Genomic DNA, 18,732 nt, shown 5'->3' with positions numbered 1-18,732 from the left:
TGGCCGGGTGAGGTAGCTCATGCCACTAATCCCAGCACTTTGAGAGGCTAGGGTGGGCAGATCACAAGGTCAAGAGTTCAAGACCATCCTGGACAACATAGTGAAACTCCCATCTCTACTAAAAATAGAAAAATTAGCTGGGCATTGTGGTACATGCTTGTAGTCCCAGCTACTCAGGAGGCTGAGGCAGGGGGATCTCTTGAACCTGGGAGGCGAAGGTTGCAGTGAGCCGAGATTGTGCCACTGCAGTCCAGCCTGGGCTACAGAGTGAGACTCAATCTCAACAAAAAAAAAAAAAAAAAAAAAAATTATTTAATTGCCAAACTTCTAAATTCATTTTATTTAACTTAAATGCTTTGTTAAGCCTCTGCTTAACAGACTTGTCATTACAGAGCCCATTCATTTATGCCACTGTTTGCTTCCCTTCCAAAGTGCGAGGCTGATCTCTCTGCTCAGCTACTGCACTTTTCCTGCTCAGCTGTATCAGTTCAAAACCCATCTCAACACAAAATACAAAATTTAGTGTTCTCGAATTGTCTGCTAATTTTATAATTGGAGTAACTTCTGAAAAGAGTGTTACAAATAAATCCCAAGAAACAACTTCGAAATTAGCAGCCACCTTTAAATACTTCAAAAGAGTAAAATTTTTATCAAAATGATTGTTAGAAAAATAATATTTTAGATAAAATTGAATTAAACTAAGTTAAAATTTTTGTTGAGTAATTTGTTAAAGTTGTTTACCTTTTAAATACAGTGAGGTAGTTATACCACTTTAGTGCTAATGCTTTAGGCAAATTTCCTAGAGATTTTCCTTGTCCAAATCTTACGTTATTCAAAACCCAGATCAAATACAAGCTGTCCTCCCCAGCCACTTTCACATAACACTAAATCTGACCTGTTGTATTGTTTAATCACATTCTGCCATATATTAAAATTATTTGTGTTCATTTCTTTTCTCAGGATTGTGAACACTGCTAAAGCAGAACTACTGTTTAATTATTTTTTACCAAATATTCCAACACTGTGCCTCATATATTCTAGATTCCTAAATCAATATTTAAAAACAAATTAAGAAACATTTCTGTTCAGCATAGAGGTAATGTAATTTCTCTTAAAAATATTGATTTTGAGCCGGGCGCGGTGGCTCAAGCCTGTAATCCCAGCACTTTGGGAGGCCGAGGCGGGTGGATCACGAGGTCAAGAGATCGAGACCATCCTGGTCAACAAGGTGAAACCTCGCCTCTACTAAAAATACAAAAATTAGCTGGGCATGGTGGCGCGTGCCTGTAATCCCAGCGACTCAGGAGGCTGAGGCAGGAGAATTGCCTGAACCCAGGAGGCGGAGGTTGCGGTGAGCCGGGATTGCGCCATTGCACTCCAGCCTGGGTAACAAGAGCGAAACTCCGTCTCAAAAAAAAAAAAAAAAATATTGATTTTGAAAAAAAATATATATATATATTGATTTTGATAATAAATCAAAATTTTTTTTTTTTTTTTTTCAAACCAGATATAATAACCCTGAGAAACTTTTGGAAACAAGATGTGGACGGTGTGGCGAGTGGGCCAATTGTTTCACACTGTGCTGCCGAGCTTTAGGGTTTGAAGCTCGCTATGTTTGGGATTACACAGGTACAGTAGGGCTTTGCAGGCTTACAGGTTTGGGTTTATGTTCTGACCCCATCATTCTCTGTTACTTTTCAGCATTGTTAGTCTGACCTTCCATTTGCCTTGTGTAAAACAGTAATAATACCAACCTTCCAGGTTTTTTGAAGGGATCACAAGTTTTATAAAACACCGAGCACTGTGCCTGGTGCTTTGCACTGTAAATATTCTTTTTTTCCCTTTATTTTATTTTTATTGATGCATAATAGATACACATGTTGGGGGGGGATACTTGTGATAATTTAATAATACATTTATATAAATTCTACAGAGCAAATCAGTATTATTGGGATATCTGCCATCTATATTTGTCTTTATGCTGGAAACATTTGAATTACTTTCTTTTAGCTATTGTGAAATATCCAGTAGATTATTGCGAACTATAAACACCCTATTGATCTATCAAACACTAGGTCTTATATCTTTTATTAGCAATTTACCATGGTATTTATAGTGATGCTGTTTATATATGGATAAAAACATGTCATGTGCCATAGAAATCTTCATTGCTTCACTCAAACCCATACAAAAAAAAAAAAAAAAACGAAATCTTCATTGCTATAGGGATTACTATAAAAGATTTAGTAAACTTAAATCACATTATATAAAAATAATAAAAGTCATGTGATATTTGTGTTATCCTTATTTAAAAATGACTTGTGTGGTCTACATGTTAAAAAGTTGTTTTCCTTGTCTTTCCATTTTTTCTAAAGAATTAAATGAAACCTTCCCTTAATAGTTAGTGTTCTCTTAAAATCAAATATACAGCGTATATTGGCCAGAGATTCTGTTAGCCCTCCTGCTGGTTCTGGTTCTTAAAGTCCAGAAAGAGAGACTATAGTTTCAAAAGTGGCATTAACTCCTTCATGATAGTAAACTCAGAATGATATTTTTTATGCTGCTGTCCAATATGTCTACCTTCTCAAGAGTTATAGCATACATTAAGCCTAAAACTGACCACATTAAAGGAGATTGGAAAAACATTTTAAGGATTTCAGAGAGACAGAGAAATTAATACAGGTATTCTTAAATCCTGTGTGCCACAAAATGCTCACTTATTAACTAAAATTTAGAATATTACACATTGCTTTATGATTCTTAGGAGTTTTTATATAGTTATTGATAGTCATTCTGGTTTCATTGCCTTTTTTCCATTGCCCTCTTGTCTCTTACTTGAGTAGACCATGTCTGGACAGAAGTCTATTCTCCTTCTCAGCAGCGGTGGCTGCACTGTGATGCGTGTGAAGATGTCTGTGACAAGCCACTCCTTTATGAAATAGGATGGGGCAAGAAGCTTTCCTATGTCATAGCATTTTCTAAAGATGAGGTAGGGCATAAAAGAAAAAAAACTTTTTCTAAAAATAAAATATATTTTTTTCTTTTTTGGCAATTTTATAAATGTATAATTAACATAAAATAGCCTGCATATATTTAAATTGTACAATTTGATAAGTTTTATCATTTGTATATACCAAAATCATCACTGCACATCAGTATCCATTGTATAGATGTGCCATAGTTTACCGTGTCACCTGTTAATGACTGTTTGGGTAATTGCCAGTTTTTTTCAGGATTTCAAATTAAGCTGGTATGAACATTCAGGCATACAAGTCTTTTTATGGGCATATGCTGCCTTTTCTCTTTGCTTAATGCCTAGGAGCAGAATAGCTGCATTATATGGTAGATATACATATAACTTTTAAAGGAACCGCTAAACTGTTTTCCAACGTGATTGTGCCATTTTACATTTTCACCAGCAGTACATGAGAATTTCCAGTTTCTCCATGTCCTTGCTAACAGTATGATTTGACTTTCTAATTTTATCCCCTTTAATAGATGTGTAGTGGCATTTCATTTTGGTTTTCATTTGTACCTTCCCTAATGACAAATAATATTGAGTATCTTTTTATGTGTTTGTTTACTATCTGTATGTTCCCTTTGCTTATTTTTTTTTTAATTGGGTATTGTGTTTTCTTACTGTTGGATTTTGAGAGTTCTTTATATAATCTTATATAAGTCCATTATCAGATATGTGCTTTGCAAAGATTTTTCTCCCTATCCATGGTTTGTCTTTTCATGCTCTTAATAGCTTTTGAAGGGAAGAAACTAGTGTTCAGTTTACCAATTTCTTCTTTCATGGATTGCGCTTTTTGATGTTATATTTAAGAAATATTTCACCAGGCATGGTGGCTCTCACATGTAATCCCAGCACACTGGGAGGCCAAGGCGGGTGGATCACAAGGTCAGGAGTTTGAGACCAGCTTGGCCAATGTGGTGAAACCCTGTCTCTACTAAAAATACAAAAATTAGCCGGGCATGGTGGTACATGCCTGTAGTCCCAGCTACTCGGGAGGCTGAGGCAGAAGAATCGCTTGAACCTGCGAGGCAGAGGTTGCAGTGAGCCCTGATTGAGCCACTGCACTCCAGCTTGGGTGACAGAGCAAGACTCCATCTCAAAAAAGAAAATAAAAATTTTGCTTAGCCCTTGGTCACAACAATTTTTTCCTATGTTTTGTTTTAGAAGTTTTATATTTTTAGTTTTACACTTATGTCTGTGATCCATTTAGAGTTAATTTTTTTATATGACCCAAGATATGAAGTTTTTTATAACATATGGATAATGAATTTTTCTAGCACCATTTATTGAAAAGATTATTTTTTTCTCCATTGAATTGTCTTTCTACTTGTATAAAAAATCAGTTTTATATTAGAAAACTTATAAACATAAAATTTATACTATAAATTTAATACAATAAAAATGGATAAAATTTTTATTTGTTGAATTTTGTGGAATCAGATTTGCAGGCAAATTTTATAAAGGTAATGTTTTGAAATTTTCACTTTTTTAAAGTGTTTCTGTTAAACTATCACTGTTTAGGAATGAATAAGTGATATATTCTCTTCAGTTTCTTTTACAGGCTTTTAAATTTTGTTTTATTGTATTTTTATTTTAAAAAAACTAGTATTTTTTTGAGACGGAGTCTCACTCTTTTGCCCAGGCTGGAATGCAGTGGCGCAATCCCGGCTCACTGCAGTCTCCACCTTCTTTCAGTTTCAAGCAATTCTCCTGCCTCAGCAGGATTACAGGGACGTGCCACTACACCTGGCTAATATTTTTGCACTTTTTTTAGTAGAGACAGAGGGATTTCACCATGTTGGCCAGGCTGGTCTCAAACTCCTGACCTAAAATAATACTCCCATCTCAGCCTCCCAAAGTGCTGAGATTACAGGCATGAGCCACCGCACCCGGCCCCATGGCTTTTAAATTTTAAACAAAGGATAGTATTTTAAAAGTTGAATTTAAGGCCAGGCACAATACTCATGCCTGTAATCCCAGTACTTTGGGAGGCCAAGGTGGGTAGATCACCTGAGGCCAGGAGTTTGAGACCAGCCTGGCCAACCCATCTCTGCTTAAATACAAAAATTAGCCAGACATGGTGGTGCGTGCCTGTAGTCCCAGCTGCTTGGGAGGCTGAGACACTAGAATTGCTTGACCCTGGGAGGTGGAGGTGGCAGTGAGCCGAGATCGTGCTACTGCACTCTAGCCTATATAACAGAGCAAGACTTTGTCTCAAAAAAAAAAAAAATTTGCATTTAAAAATTACATACATTCAAAATATTTAGTAATTAAAGGTTGATGGTTGTAATCTTGCCGAGATTTGTATTCTGTAATTTCTTTTAGGTAGTCGATGTTACTTGGCGGTATTCCTGTAAACATGAAGAGGTGATTGCCAGAAGAACTAAGGTTAAAGAAGCATTACTTCGAGAAACTATTAATGGACTTAATAAGCAGGTATGTGGTGGCTGTCATTTTTGAAAGAAGTGTTGACATTTTTTATATAATCGAGAATAGCCATTTGTTAGCCCATTGAAATTCTTAAAGCAGTAGCATTATTTTGTAAGCAAGAATATTTTAATATGTTATATCTTTTTGTTCATTGGAAATTTTAATGACTCATTTTAAATATTATGAGTTATTTTGGATTAAACTGTCTCATCTCAAAGTTCTGTGAAACAAAATTTCAATATTTATAGTGCCCAACATAAAAAGTGTGTTGTGTTGTATTATGTATCAATGTAACTGTGCCTTGGATATAATGACACACACTCATATTTATGTAGTATGTACACACACACACACACACACACACACACACACACATCCATGTGAGGAAATTTCTGAAACAAGGCACAGGAAATTATTAACAATGACTACTTCTCAGGAGAGGAACTGGGGTTCCAAGATGAAAGGTTCAATTTTTATTTTATACCCCCTTGATAGTACTGAAAATTTTAACTCTGTGTGTGTGGTATTTTTTCATAACTTAATAAGCTATGAATTTTGCTGTAGCGGGCAGTTAGAACAGGGCAGAGCACATGAATCCAATCAGTAATTATGATTCCAGGGAGGTTTCAGTCTGTTTTGAATTTGCTCTTACCCCTAATGTGTAGCCCTTTAGAGATCTTTACCTGAAAACCTAGAGTATTTGCTAGTGCCCCTTGCTTTAGAAGACTCTGACCCTCAGTTTATCTTTACTCCAGCGCTGTGATTCTGCTACAAATTCTGCTTTGATTTCCGGCACTTTAGTCACCATTTTGTGCTTGGCTTCCCAGCCTCTTCTCATGCCACTTAAAAATTGACAAATAACTGGAAGGGAAAAGCAGTGCAGTATGTGCCCTTCACCTCAATTCATTTCTTCTCTTGGAATCTTGACTTCTCAAATTCTGGCTGCCTTGATAGTTTTCTGTTGCATTCAAACAGGTGTTTATATGTGAGTGTTCTTCATGTGTGTTTCCACTAGCTTTTCTAGCTTTTCTCCATAAGACATTCTGACACAAGCCAGTCTATCATATCCAGAAACAGAAGTTGCTACCTTCATTATAAATAACTTTAGGACAGTAGAGGTCATGGAGAGTTGGAAATTGGTGTTAAATGATTTCGCAACATAATATTTGTAAAATTATTTAAGTGTTCCACAGTGTCCTTTTTATTTTCTGAATATATGTTTGAAAATAAAATTCATTACTTGTTTCAAGACCTCTTAAAATGCAAGTGTTTTAAGTATATTCCTACTTGGAGATGGACCTATACATTCCCCTAATCTTAACAACTTTTTTTAAAAACATGAATTACAGAGGCAACTATCTTTGTCAGAGAACAGAAGGAAAGAACTTCTCCAGAGGATAATTGTGGAGCTTGTTGAATTTATTTCTCCCAAAACCCCTAAACCTGGAGAACTTGGTGGAAGAATATCTGGGTCAGTGGCTTGGAGAGTAGCCCGAGGTGAAATGGGTCTAGAGGTATTTAATTCATTCTAGCATGATGATCCTTTTACTTTCGTGCTTCCTATACTATACTCCAACTGCATTGACTATGACCTTTCAGTATCTTTAGAGTAATTATTTTAAGATGCAAACATTTAAAGAGAATCAGTATCTGATTAACATAGCATAATCTTGTTTAAGAGTTAGCAAAGAGCTTTTAAAATGGGATTTAACTTTTTTTTTAATCTTATGTAAATTTTTAGTGCAGTATAATGTTCACTGAAGAATATACAGGAAAATGTGCAAATTATAAATGTACAGTTTAATGATTACAAATTTAACACTCATGTAATTGCCAACTGGAATAAGAAATAGATCATTAGAACCACAGAAGGAAGCGTGAGTTTCTTTCCAGTCACTGCCTTACACCCTGGAAAGTAATCATCATTCTGGCTTCTAACATTATATATTAGTTTTGCCTGTTATTTTGCTTTATATAAATGGAATCATATGGCATGTGCTGTTTTGTATATAGCTTCTTTGGTACAGCTTTGTGTCAGTGAGATACATGTTGTAACATGTATGGTATGTTTATTCTCATTGCTGTACTGTATAATATTTCATTGTATGAATGTAATTTTTCACTGTTGATGGCTATTTAGGTTGTTTCTAGTTTGGGCTGATATAAATTGTGCTACTCTGAACATTCAAATTCATGTTTTCAGTGAATATGTTCAGGCATTTTGTTGGATATATACTTAGGAGTGGAATTGCTAGGTAATGAGTATGAGTATATTCAGCTTTAGTAGATACTGCCAAACAATTTTTCAAAATGATTATGCCAGCTTATACTCTCACCAGCAGTATATGAAATTTTTCGACATCTTTATGTATACTTGGTATTGTCATTTTCATTTTAGCAATTCTGGTGGCATATAGTAGTATCATGATTTTAATTTGCGTTTTGGTAATGACTAATTAGGTTGAATACCTGTTTTTTAAATTTTTGGATAGCCTCTTGTGAAGTACTTAATTAGGTCTTTTAAAATGAGATTCTAATGCATTTAGAAGAATGCAGTTTTACTTTTTTCCTCGCCAGATGAAAACTTTATAGAGTGGGGAAAATACAGGATTTTGGTAATTCAGCTGATGAAAGTCTATATTTCTTGGTATATGCTTGCATATATCTTTATTGGCTAGAAATTACTGTTGGTGGTATGATTACTGTTATATTAAAACCTATTTTAAGATATCACATGATTAATCTCCCAAAATTAAATGACAGTGGAAATATAATTTCTATAGGTAGGTCCTAAAGTTAAGAGTCTAGGTAAAAACCTGTGTAACGGGCATTAGAACATTATAGTAGACTGTCCTTTGCCCTTAGTGAGCTCCAGTTGAGTCACTGGTGAGCATTTAATATAAATGTTTAGGAAATTTGCAATGAAAAAATGTTTGAAAGGAAAATAACTCATCACAATATCAATCTCAAGCAGTTCCAAACTAAAGTTTTATTTATCTAGTTTTTCTAAATTTTGCCATTGTTGCAGCTCATTTCTCTAGTAACAGAATTATGTTTAAAAGGAGTGTATTATCCCTAATAAATCTTATGTTTGCTTTTTAATTTATCCCATCATCTGTAGCAGGCAGTTAAAAGCGTTGGTTCAGCTATGGGATTACAAGATCTAAATTTAACAAAGAATTCAAATCACTGCCTTGTAGTACATTACAAGTATAAATCTAAATACAGGCAGTTAAAAAGAGCCAATTTAATTCACAGCTGTCTTCAATTTAAAACATGGATATCATTTAGGTCTTCATTTCATTTTTTTTTTTTTTTGTGTGTGTGTGTGTGTGTGTGTGAGAGAGAGAGAGACAGAGAGAGAGAGAGAGAGAGAGAGAGAGTCTCACTCTGTCGCCAGGCTGGAGTGTAGTGGTGTGATCTTGGCTCACTACAGCCTCTGCCTCCTGGGTTCAAGCAGTTCTCTGCCTCAGCCTCCTGAGTAGCTGGGACTATAGGCACGTGCCACCATGCCTGGCTAGTTTTTTGTATTTTTAGTAGAGATGGCGGTTTTACTTTGTTAGCCAGGATGGTCTTGATCTCCTGACCTCATGATCCACCCTCCTCAGCCTCCCAAAGGGTTGGGATTACAGGCGTGAGCCACCATGCCCAGACAGGTCTTTACTTCTTTTTATGCATGGGAGTGCTACGTCTTGCATGGCATGGAAGTTGAATAACTTTTAAAATATGAATTGGGTTATATACCGCATTGTTTTCCCTTTTGAAATTTTTGTTAAGTTTCTTAATTGCCAGAGACCATTTTAGGGCCATGGATTTAAAAGGAAATCATTTTTTTTCCTTTAGAAATGGATGTTTGTTTTAAAAGTAAATAGAAAAACATTATAAAAACTTTTGGAACTAAATATTGCAATCAGTTGGAAACAGAAAGAACATTGGTGATATCATTTCCAGAAAGAAAAGTTTTATTTTTATCTTAGAATTAAAATATTTTATGAAATATCAATATTATTTTAGACTAGAATGCAAAGATTGCCTGGAATTTTAAGGTAAAAATACAAGCTTTTGTAATAATTTTGCACATGCAGAAGACTGTTACAGGCTATACCTCTTAGCTGCTCTCCTAGCTTAGGGAATTAGGAAAGGACACTGAGGAAATGGTTGAGGACTGAGGATGAGAAAGAATCAAGTATACAGAGAACAGAAAGGACAGTATCCAGACAAAGGAATCAGCATGTGTCAAGGTCATGAGGCAAAATGAGCTGGATTTTACTAAAGGAAAAGCAACATGATGTGAGTGTAGAAATGAAAGGGAAGAGTAACAGGAGATCTGGTTGGAGAAGCAAGCAGAGTGAACCTATAGGGCCCTGGTAGCCTTGGTAAAGAGCTTGGAGTTTAAGTCACTGAAGTGAGTTAAGCAGGAAAGTGACATATCCCAGTGTACATTTTTTCAAAAACCATTTTCATTGCTATGTGGATCATGGATAGGAGAGGCAGGAGTTGAAAACTGGTAGTCAGCCTCAGGAGACAATTGTAGAAGTCCAAGTAGGAGGTAGTGGTGGTGGTAGAAAAGAAGAAAAATTAATGAATTAATTGAGCGCAAAATCACAGAAACGTAAGTCAGAGCTCATACTTCTTGTTTTTCTCCCTAGTAATGTTTGAAGCTATAACATCATACTGGTTATGTATAATTTATAAAATATTTTCCAAATTTTCCAGTGGCACTAATTTTTCTTTTCAATTTGAAGGATTCTTTTACAACTCAGTAATTTCTCTTTTTCTTTTTTACATCTTTCATAATGTTGAAAAACTAATTCTGCTTTCTTTTTAAGAGAAAAGAAACCTCGTTTATTCCCTCTGAAAATGAGAAGATTTCTAAACAGCTCCTCCTTTGTTATAATATTGTGAAAGATTGTTATGTTCGAGTTTCAAATAACAATCAAACCATTTCTGGATGGGAGAATGGCGTGTGGAAAATGGAATCTGTATTCAGAAAAGTCGAAACCGACTGGCACATGGTAACTTAATGCATAAAACCATTTAAAACTTTTGTCATGGTTTAAAAAAATGTAGATTGGCTGCATTTTTCAGTTGTACAAAATGTGAAAACTGATATATCAAACTTATTTTCAGTAATCCTTTAACCTGGGAAGGAAAATTCTATCCCCAATGTGTAATCAAAAGTCCACTAGAAATTCTTGCATTTATATCCAGGAAGTATCTGTTTTCATCAAAGAGGATGAATTTAATTCTTTCATGGGGAAAAATAATCAAATGTATGATCAATCCATGTGACTGGCTTTTGCATGAATATATATATAGTATATTGCTAATTAAGTCCTTCACAGATATGTATTGATTGTCCATTAAATACAGGCTATTAGGGAGTATAATAGATTCAGTTCAAAATTTCAATAAGTTAAACATCTAACAGCCTTTCACTTCAAAGAATGTGGGTGATTGAGCAGCAGTAATAGTTATTTCTTCTCTGTATCTTAAAAAAATAAGAAGAGGTTAGGGCCATAGCAGTTCACTTATACCGAGTTGCATATTGTCGTCAGTCACATGCTAACAGTAACAAATAAGAGACTTAACTTTAAAACTACGTGCTCTTTAGAAACACACCAAAATAAACTTAAAGCTATTCATATGACCTCCGTAGATCTGATCATATTATTAATAGATTTTCATGGAATTAATTGACTTATGGGAAGCTTTTAATTTATCAAGATACTTGAGTGGAAAGTTGTTCACTTGTAAAATATATTAGCTAGACTAAAAAACTGAGTCACAGATAAACAGCTGCTAGTGTTTATGAGCACCTATTATATGCTGTCACTGTACTAGGCATTAATCAAATTACAAAAGACATACAGTGATAAGGTCTCTGCTTTTTTCTTTTTCAATCATAACTTTTTGTTCCAAAACCAAACTTGCTCTTTAAACATAGAAATGCTGTGTTTAAATTACATTGTCTAATACCGAAAAAGTTGAGGTCTTTTTGTATTAAAGAATAACTTACAGGATTATTATTATTATAAACTTTGGAATTTCCTTCTTTAGCTAAAGAAATGTATGAAAATAATAAAATGTAAAATTTCAAGATATCTGTAATTAGTTGCATAGAGATGAGAGAGAATGAACATCTTCTAGAGGACTATCTGTAGCCTAAGAATTTCTCTGAACAGAAAGCAAGATAGAATAAAAGTGTTATTTATCCAACGACTAGTCTATACTTGCTGAAATGAAGAAAAATCACGTGTTTCCTCCTAACTAGCAATGTTAATAAAGTAGTAATGTTAGGGAAAATAGTGATGTGTTACAGAAGATGTGATATGCCAAGAAACAGAGCTACTCTATAGAGTATTTCTTCTTTGTGTTATACACTCATTTGTGCATCAGCAAACTGGTACTATTGAGCCAGGCATTGTTCTCAGTTACGTGGACAAAAAGATGATTCCTACTCTCACAATCTAACAAGGGAAGCCAAAGCATAAACAGCCATCTTAACCATGATGCAGAGTGCTATAATAAGGATATCAACACATTGCTATGGAAACAGCGAGATGGGAGTAATTAGTTCTGGCTATGGGAGTTGGGCAAACGAGCAGACGACATTTGAGCTGGATGCTGAAGGATGAGTAGGTGTTCGTCAGGCAAGGAAACAAACAAACAAAAAAAGGCATAGGGTATGTGGCATGTTTCGAGATCTCCAGATAGAACATTGCAGCCAGAGAGGATCTATCATTGAGAAAGATTTGAAAAATGTAAATGAGAGACAAAGGTCATTAAATAGAAAATACACCCCAATTCAAGTAAAGCTTATGTCTTGATATACTTTTATGAAGGGTACCATTTTTTTAAGTTGGATTAATTCATCTCTAGCTACAATATTTAGTATCAAATGAAGAAAAGTACTAGAATCTTTACTTATAGAGTATGATAACTTGAAAGTAACAATTGTCATAACTTGGATATTCTGTCTAAATCAGTATTTCTGGTTCTGTCCTAGCACACCCCAATTAGGGATTTTCTAGCTCTGTTGAATAGTAAAGGTATTTCTTACCACACTTTTTCTCAGTAATCTCCAACCAGGTATCATGACAGATCACATGCAGCCTGCTTTCAGAGTTTTAGAACAGATTCTTCACCTCTCAATATTTAGCAAATAACATTGTTCGATAATATCTGACATGAAAAGAATATGAAAACTAAATCAAGACAACTGGTAAGCTTTTTGGGAGGCAAATGATAACACCTTGATAAAAGCAATGTTAATAGCTTCCTAACTAATCTCCCTCCATCTGCCCTAATCCTTTCAAAGCTGTGATCTATGCTATCGCTAAAGAAACCTTTACAAAACCTTAATCCTTAGTGCTCTTAGAGTAAGACACAGCTCCAAGTCTTTTCCAAATCTGATCCTTGCCTTCTTCTCTGGCTTTGCCTTGCACTGTGCTACCCCTTGCTCTCTGCATTGCAGATGTATTGCCCCTTCTTCCTTCTCCACAGAACCTCCTCTACTTCTGTTTTTTGATTAATTTGTTCTTAACCTCACCACTTGGCCCAAGCTTCACTCCCGCAGGTCCCAGCAGACTGAATCCATTTCCCTCTTTATAGATTCATTTCACCATGTACCTCTCTTTAATGACATTTATTCAACAAATACATATGAGAATAAATTACTTGCCTCTTTCCCATTAGATTGTAAACAGTTCTCAGGGAGAGACCCTGTCTTTGTCTACTCACTTTTGTACTCTCAGTATTCATATATCTGGCATAGTGCTTGATACATAGTAAGTGTTTATTATTAAAGATTGGTGAATGTAGAAATGTATGTGATGTGAATTCTGTATCACCCTAGGGCTATGTAGAGCACTATAAACACTTTCTTAGATACTGTTTGGTTTTGGTCAGTTTTATTCCTTTCTTTGTCACTACAGTCATTTTAACATTTTTTTATGCTTGGCATTATGTCAGGAATTCATTCAGCACTCAGCAAATATAGACATTGTCAAATATTGTGCTTGGCATCAGATGTAATGGTGAATTAAGAGGCAAGCCTCAAGCAGCTGGTATAAGTGAAAGACCTGTGGGCCAACTGTTTAGATTAATGGGGTAAATGGTAGAAGAATATCTGTTTATTTATGATACTGAGGGAAAGAAGACAGAAACAAGAGCCACTAACACCCTGAGTCTGAATGGAAAATACCTCATACTTCAAGTGTGTGGGTTGTTTTTTTTTTTTTTTTCTGTTCTCTTTACAACAATCAGCTCAGACTTCTGTGACCAAATATGTAGAGGGGTTTCCCCAAAACAAGCACACAAGCAATTCTGCAGTAGAACCAGCTGAGTGACCTCTAACGCAATCAATTCTAACATGATCTACCCTAGACACACAGGTCTTGTTCTCATGCAAAGGTATATGCCTATATGTGCTTACCGACATCAAAAAGGAACAAGAGTGGGTCACTGGTGGTAGGAGGAGTGGCGCGGTATATGTAGAATACAGGAGAAAACATCCATGATTTCTGACTTTACTAGTACTCCTGCTTAAGTCAGGTAGCAACACTTACCCCTTAGAGACCTGCAAATTACAAAACCAAGATTATAGAATGCACATAATACATTTGAAACTTTTTTTAAAACCAACAGGCCAAAATGTGTATCAAATAACTCACAACATTAGGAGCAATCAATGGTGGTAAAAAAAATATTTTTTCTCTACACCAGATAAGTGTTTGCTTTTTTTCCTTTTAAATAAATTATAGTTACTGATTGTGTTGGTATTATACATAGACAGGACCACAGTTGGAGGTTTTTTTGTTTGTTTGTTTGAGATGGAGTTTTGCTCTTGTTGCCCAGGCTGGAGTGCAATGACACGATATCATCTCACTGCAACCTCTGCCTCCCAGTTCAAGCGATTCTCCTGCCTCAGCCTTCCTTAGTGGGATTACAGGCATGCGCCACCATACCCAGCTAATTTTGTATTTTTAGTAGAGACAGGGTTTCTCCAAGTTGATCAGGCTGATCTTGAACTCCCGACCTCAGGTGATCTGCCTGCCTGGGCCTCCCAAAGTGCTGGAATTACAGGAATGAGCTGCCCCGCCCAGCCAGTTAGAGGTTTTTTTTTTTTATAAATTCTGTTGTTTTCAGGGCACAGTGGGTCTTTGGGAGGCCCAGGTGGGCAGATCACCTGAAGTCGGGAGTTCAAGACAAGCCTGACCAACATGGAGAAACCCTATCTCTTTAAAAAAAAAAAAAAAAAAAAAAAAAAAAAAAAACAAAACTATTGTTTTGGTACTTTTTAATTTACCAACTGAGTATACATATTCTTGGTAACTTTCTAGCACCTCTAAAAATGAGTCTTTCACAGACTATATTGTACAAAAAAGATGATATGAATTTTCTGTATAAATAGCATCTGTTTTATCTCCATATACTGTTTCTTTAACATGAGACCTTTTTTATTTTGCTCATAGTATGTTTGAATGTTTAAACATTTAAGTATTAAATCTTAAATTCTGTCTTATCATTTCACTTTCTAGTCTTAAAAGCTGATGATGCCTTTAGGACTGAAAATTTTGTCTTTAACAGATGTTCTCAGGCATGTTCAACAGCTATTATAAACCTTCTCTTGCAGTTAAAACCACAGTCTGCCCCAGACCCACTCAGTGTAATTAAGGCACTTATTGGAGTAAGCTAGATATTTGACATTTACCTAACTTCAACCTATCATATTTTATATCCACACTTTTGAGGGACATCTGAAACTAGTGAGCTCTGAAATTATACAAGATACAGAAATGGATATTGAAACATAAATTGGAGTATATCTCTTAATATTTCTGTCTTAAGATTGCTTTCCTCAAATCTTTTATTTCTTTTAGTTCATCTTTCCTCAGTAACCTCTCTGTTTGGCTTTTCTTTCTCAGATATCCCCCTTTTCTAGCCACTCCTTTAAAGGAGTAATTAACCTGTGCATAACCCAGATGCCTGATAGTTTAGGGTGGGTGAAACTAATGACTCCCAGGGAACACTGGTGGAGCCCTGAGTCCCACACCTTCCTTACAAACAGCTATAAGATTAATGGGCACACCTGGAAGAAAAATAGCTATAGGTTGTTTGTCAAATAGATGGTGACTAGAATACTATCAGTGATTGATTTTTTACTTGAGGAGTAAAGACCAGAATATAGAACAGTACATGTAATAGGATATTCCATGACAGATGTGTTTTATGTGTTACTTTCAACTATTTGCCTCTGAGCTACAGTATGAGTTAGATATTTCTAAAAAGATCAAGTCTAACGTGTATACAGATCTTTAATACTTAATAAATACTTAATATTTACTGAATATTTTTATTTTTACCTTTTTTTCAGACAGAGTCTCGCTCTGTCACCCAGGCTAGAGTGCAGTGGCATGATCTCACTGACTGCAACCTCCACCTCCCTGGTTCAAGCAGTTGTCATATATCAGCCTCCTGAGTAGCTGGGATTACAGGCGTGTGCCAACATGCCTCGCTAATTTTTGTATTTTTAGTAGAGACAGGGCTCTACCACGTTGGCCAGGCTGGTCTCGAACTCCTGTCCTCAAATGACCTGACTGCCTCAGCCTCCCAAAGTGCTGGGATTACAGGTGTGAGTGACCACGCCTGGCCCTAAATGCTTTTATGAATCCAGAAACTGTGCCCCCAGAGAGCTTATGATTTGTTGAAGGTAGGTCAGAGTATTGGCAGTATAAAAGTACAGTATAGTATAAAAGAATATAAAGGGCCATTGGCAATTCAAGGTGGGATGAAATTGAGGAGGATTTTTAAAGCTAATAGATTAGACTTAATGCAAGAGCCAGGTACTTACTGTACATTTTAGACCAGGCAGATAAAGAAAGTGGGATTTTAAAACACTAGTCTGATTAGAGCCAGGCACAGTAGCTCACCCCTATAATCTCAGCAACTCAGGAGACTGAGGCTGGTGTTCAAGAACAGCTTGAGCAACATAATGAGACCTCATCTCTAAAAAAATTTTCAGTTAGGCAGGCATGGTGGTTGGAGGCTGAGGCAACAGGGTCGTTTGAACCCAGGAGTTCGAGGCTGCAGTGAGCTATGATTACACTCACTCCAGTGAGTGTAAGGTTCAAACTATAGTAGTAAGTGCATTATTAGTGAAGAAGGAGTTTCTTTTCAAGAATTATTTTTTAAAAATACATAGATTTTTGTGGGAATTTAGATATAAGGGATGCACGACTGAAGAGTCAGAGTCTTAGGAGTTTGAGCATGGTTGAATAGAGTGACCTGTGAAAGACCAAGGCTGTGGATGTCACTTTTCATGGCAGTGTTTTGAGGAGTGTAGACAAAAGTATGAGAGAGGATGAGCTGGAAGCAGCCAGTAGATTTAGATGCCTTAAATAGCATACACTTAACCTACTAAAGGGCATTGATGAAGGAACAGGGAACATGGAATTTATAGAATTGAACATGGATATCACCTTTTAAACCATTAGTTAGCAATGGCTGAGGTATTTTCTTGATTTAGAGGCTGTGTGTCACGCTAGGAAAGCTTATATGAAAATCCAGACTTAGAAAAGAAATAAAAATTAAGGAGTAGTTGCATGTAAAAGGATTCTTTGTTTTCAGCAGGATTAATCATAAAACTCATTTTAAAGAGTTGAACTTCCTAATATAAAAGAATATGATTTATGAAAATTTGGTTAGTTTGGAGTCCTTTAGAGCTACACTTACTGGGGACATCTGCATACAAATAATACCTTTCTTCTAGGGCAAAAGATGCCACAGGAAAAATTGCCAGAAAAAAATGTTAGCAGTAAGAACCTTTTCAACAGGGAAAAGTTAGTTTTTGAATAACCACTTGTACATACTCCCCTGTGACAGTAATATTCTTCACTAAGTTTGTTTTCTATACTATTTCATTATTTCTGACAGTTGCTTTCTCCCCATCCCTACTCCTTGTAGGTATATCTGGCCCGAAAGGAAGGATCATCTTTTGCTTATATTTCCTGGAAGTTTGAGTGTGGATCGGTTGGCCTAAAAGTAGATAGCATTTCTATTAGAACAAGTAGCCAAACTTTTCAGACTGGAACAATAGAGTGGAAATTGCGATCTGATACAGCACGAGTAGAACTGACAGGTGGTAAGCATTTGACTGGAGAATTAATCATGAAATATATATATTTACCACTCTGAAGACTAATTGTACTTTTTTGAAATGTAGCGCTAACTTTTTCATACCCAAGACTTATTGATACTATCTCAGTAAAAAAAAAAAAAAAAAAAGTTAACAAAAGCCTGTGTGATCCCATTGTAACAGAAAGGCTGATGTTTTCTGTTGTGAAATACAATCCAAGGAAAAAAATCTTTTTTTGTTGTTGTTTCAAAGGATGCATTTCTTCCATAAAGAATAATTTGTATTTTTTAGATATTTAAAAATATTTAAATATTTTTTAAATGTTTAAATATTTTTTTAAGGTTTAACTTATACATCAGCCTATATAAAATGCATTTCAAAACTATCTGTGTTCTTTAAATTACCAAAAGCAAAATGTTAATTTTTTTTTCCCTCTAACAGATAAAAATCTTCACTCCTATGCTGATTTTTCTGGTGCCACTGAAGTTATTTTGGAAGCAGAATTAAGCGGAGGAGATGGTGATATCGCTTGGCAGCACACCCAGCTGTTTAGACAAAGCTTAAATGACCATGAAGAAAATTGTTTGGAGATAATTATAAAATTCAGTGACCTTTGAGAACCTGAACATTATAGAAAAGCTGGCAATAATCAAGGAGTTACTGAAGTAGTCTGTTGGTTCCGTGCATGCTTAGTTGGCAATTACCACCCTGTGCTAGTATATTTCTTTTGCTAGCTATCTATCATGTAACCCTCATGAAAAATTATCTTTATACTGTGGACTATAATAAAATCCTGAATTAAAAACCTTTCTTCCATATGTGACTATAATTTGGAGTAAAGTCTTGTTGACCCAATATGGGATTTTAATATAAAAACTATAAGTATGGTTTTAAAAGTTGAATGATAGTATTCATGATTAAATGCTATTCACGATTATGATAAAATCTTGGGCTCATAATAGTAATTTGACATTTCCTGATCAGCCATTAATTTCTTCCTAAGTGGTTGAATTAGAGTCTTCTAATATTTTTAATTTTTAATTAATGTGAAAGTATAGTATCTCATAAATTATATAATGCATGAAAATTTATATGATTGTAAATATGTAGGCATTTAAGAAATAAAATGAATTATTTTGCCTTA

The 18,732-nt window shown here is 35.4% G+C and overlaps 1 protein-coding gene across 3 annotated transcripts in view; it reads left to right on the top strand.

The window, feature by feature from the left end:
- The window catches only part of NGLY1 (N-glycanase 1), a 60,774-nt gene extending 42,042 nt beyond the window's left edge, over positions 1–18,732 (top strand). Inside the window, exons 6-12 of one of the 3 annotated variants that reach the window (XM_032267965.1) lie at positions 1,508–1,629; positions 2,844–2,989; positions 5,345–5,455; positions 6,799–6,963; positions 10,279–10,464; positions 17,417–17,594; positions 18,030–18,732. In XM_032267965.1, the coding sequence (XP_032123856.1) occupies positions 1,508–1,629; positions 2,844–2,989; positions 5,345–5,455; positions 6,799–6,963; positions 10,279–10,464; positions 17,417–17,594; positions 18,030–18,205 (1,084 nt within the window). In that variant the 3' untranslated portion in view covers positions 18,206–18,732. The remainder of the gene's footprint in view (positions 1–1,507; positions 1,630–2,843; positions 2,990–5,344; positions 5,456–6,798; positions 6,964–10,278; positions 10,465–17,416; positions 17,595–18,029) is intronic. The other 2 variants (XM_032267971.1, XM_032267977.1) reach the window with 2 other exon arrangements.

The sequence above is a fragment of the Sapajus apella genome, unplaced genomic scaffold, assembly GCF_009761245.1.
Source record: "Sapajus apella isolate SASKATOON/1434 unplaced genomic scaffold, GSC_monkey_1.0 scaffold4, whole genome shotgun sequence".
Taxonomy (NCBI): Eukaryota; Metazoa; Chordata; class Mammalia; order Primates; family Cebidae; genus Sapajus; species Sapajus apella.
The sequence above is the reverse complement of the archived record's forward strand: the minus strand, read 5'-3'. Positions and strand labels throughout refer to the sequence as shown.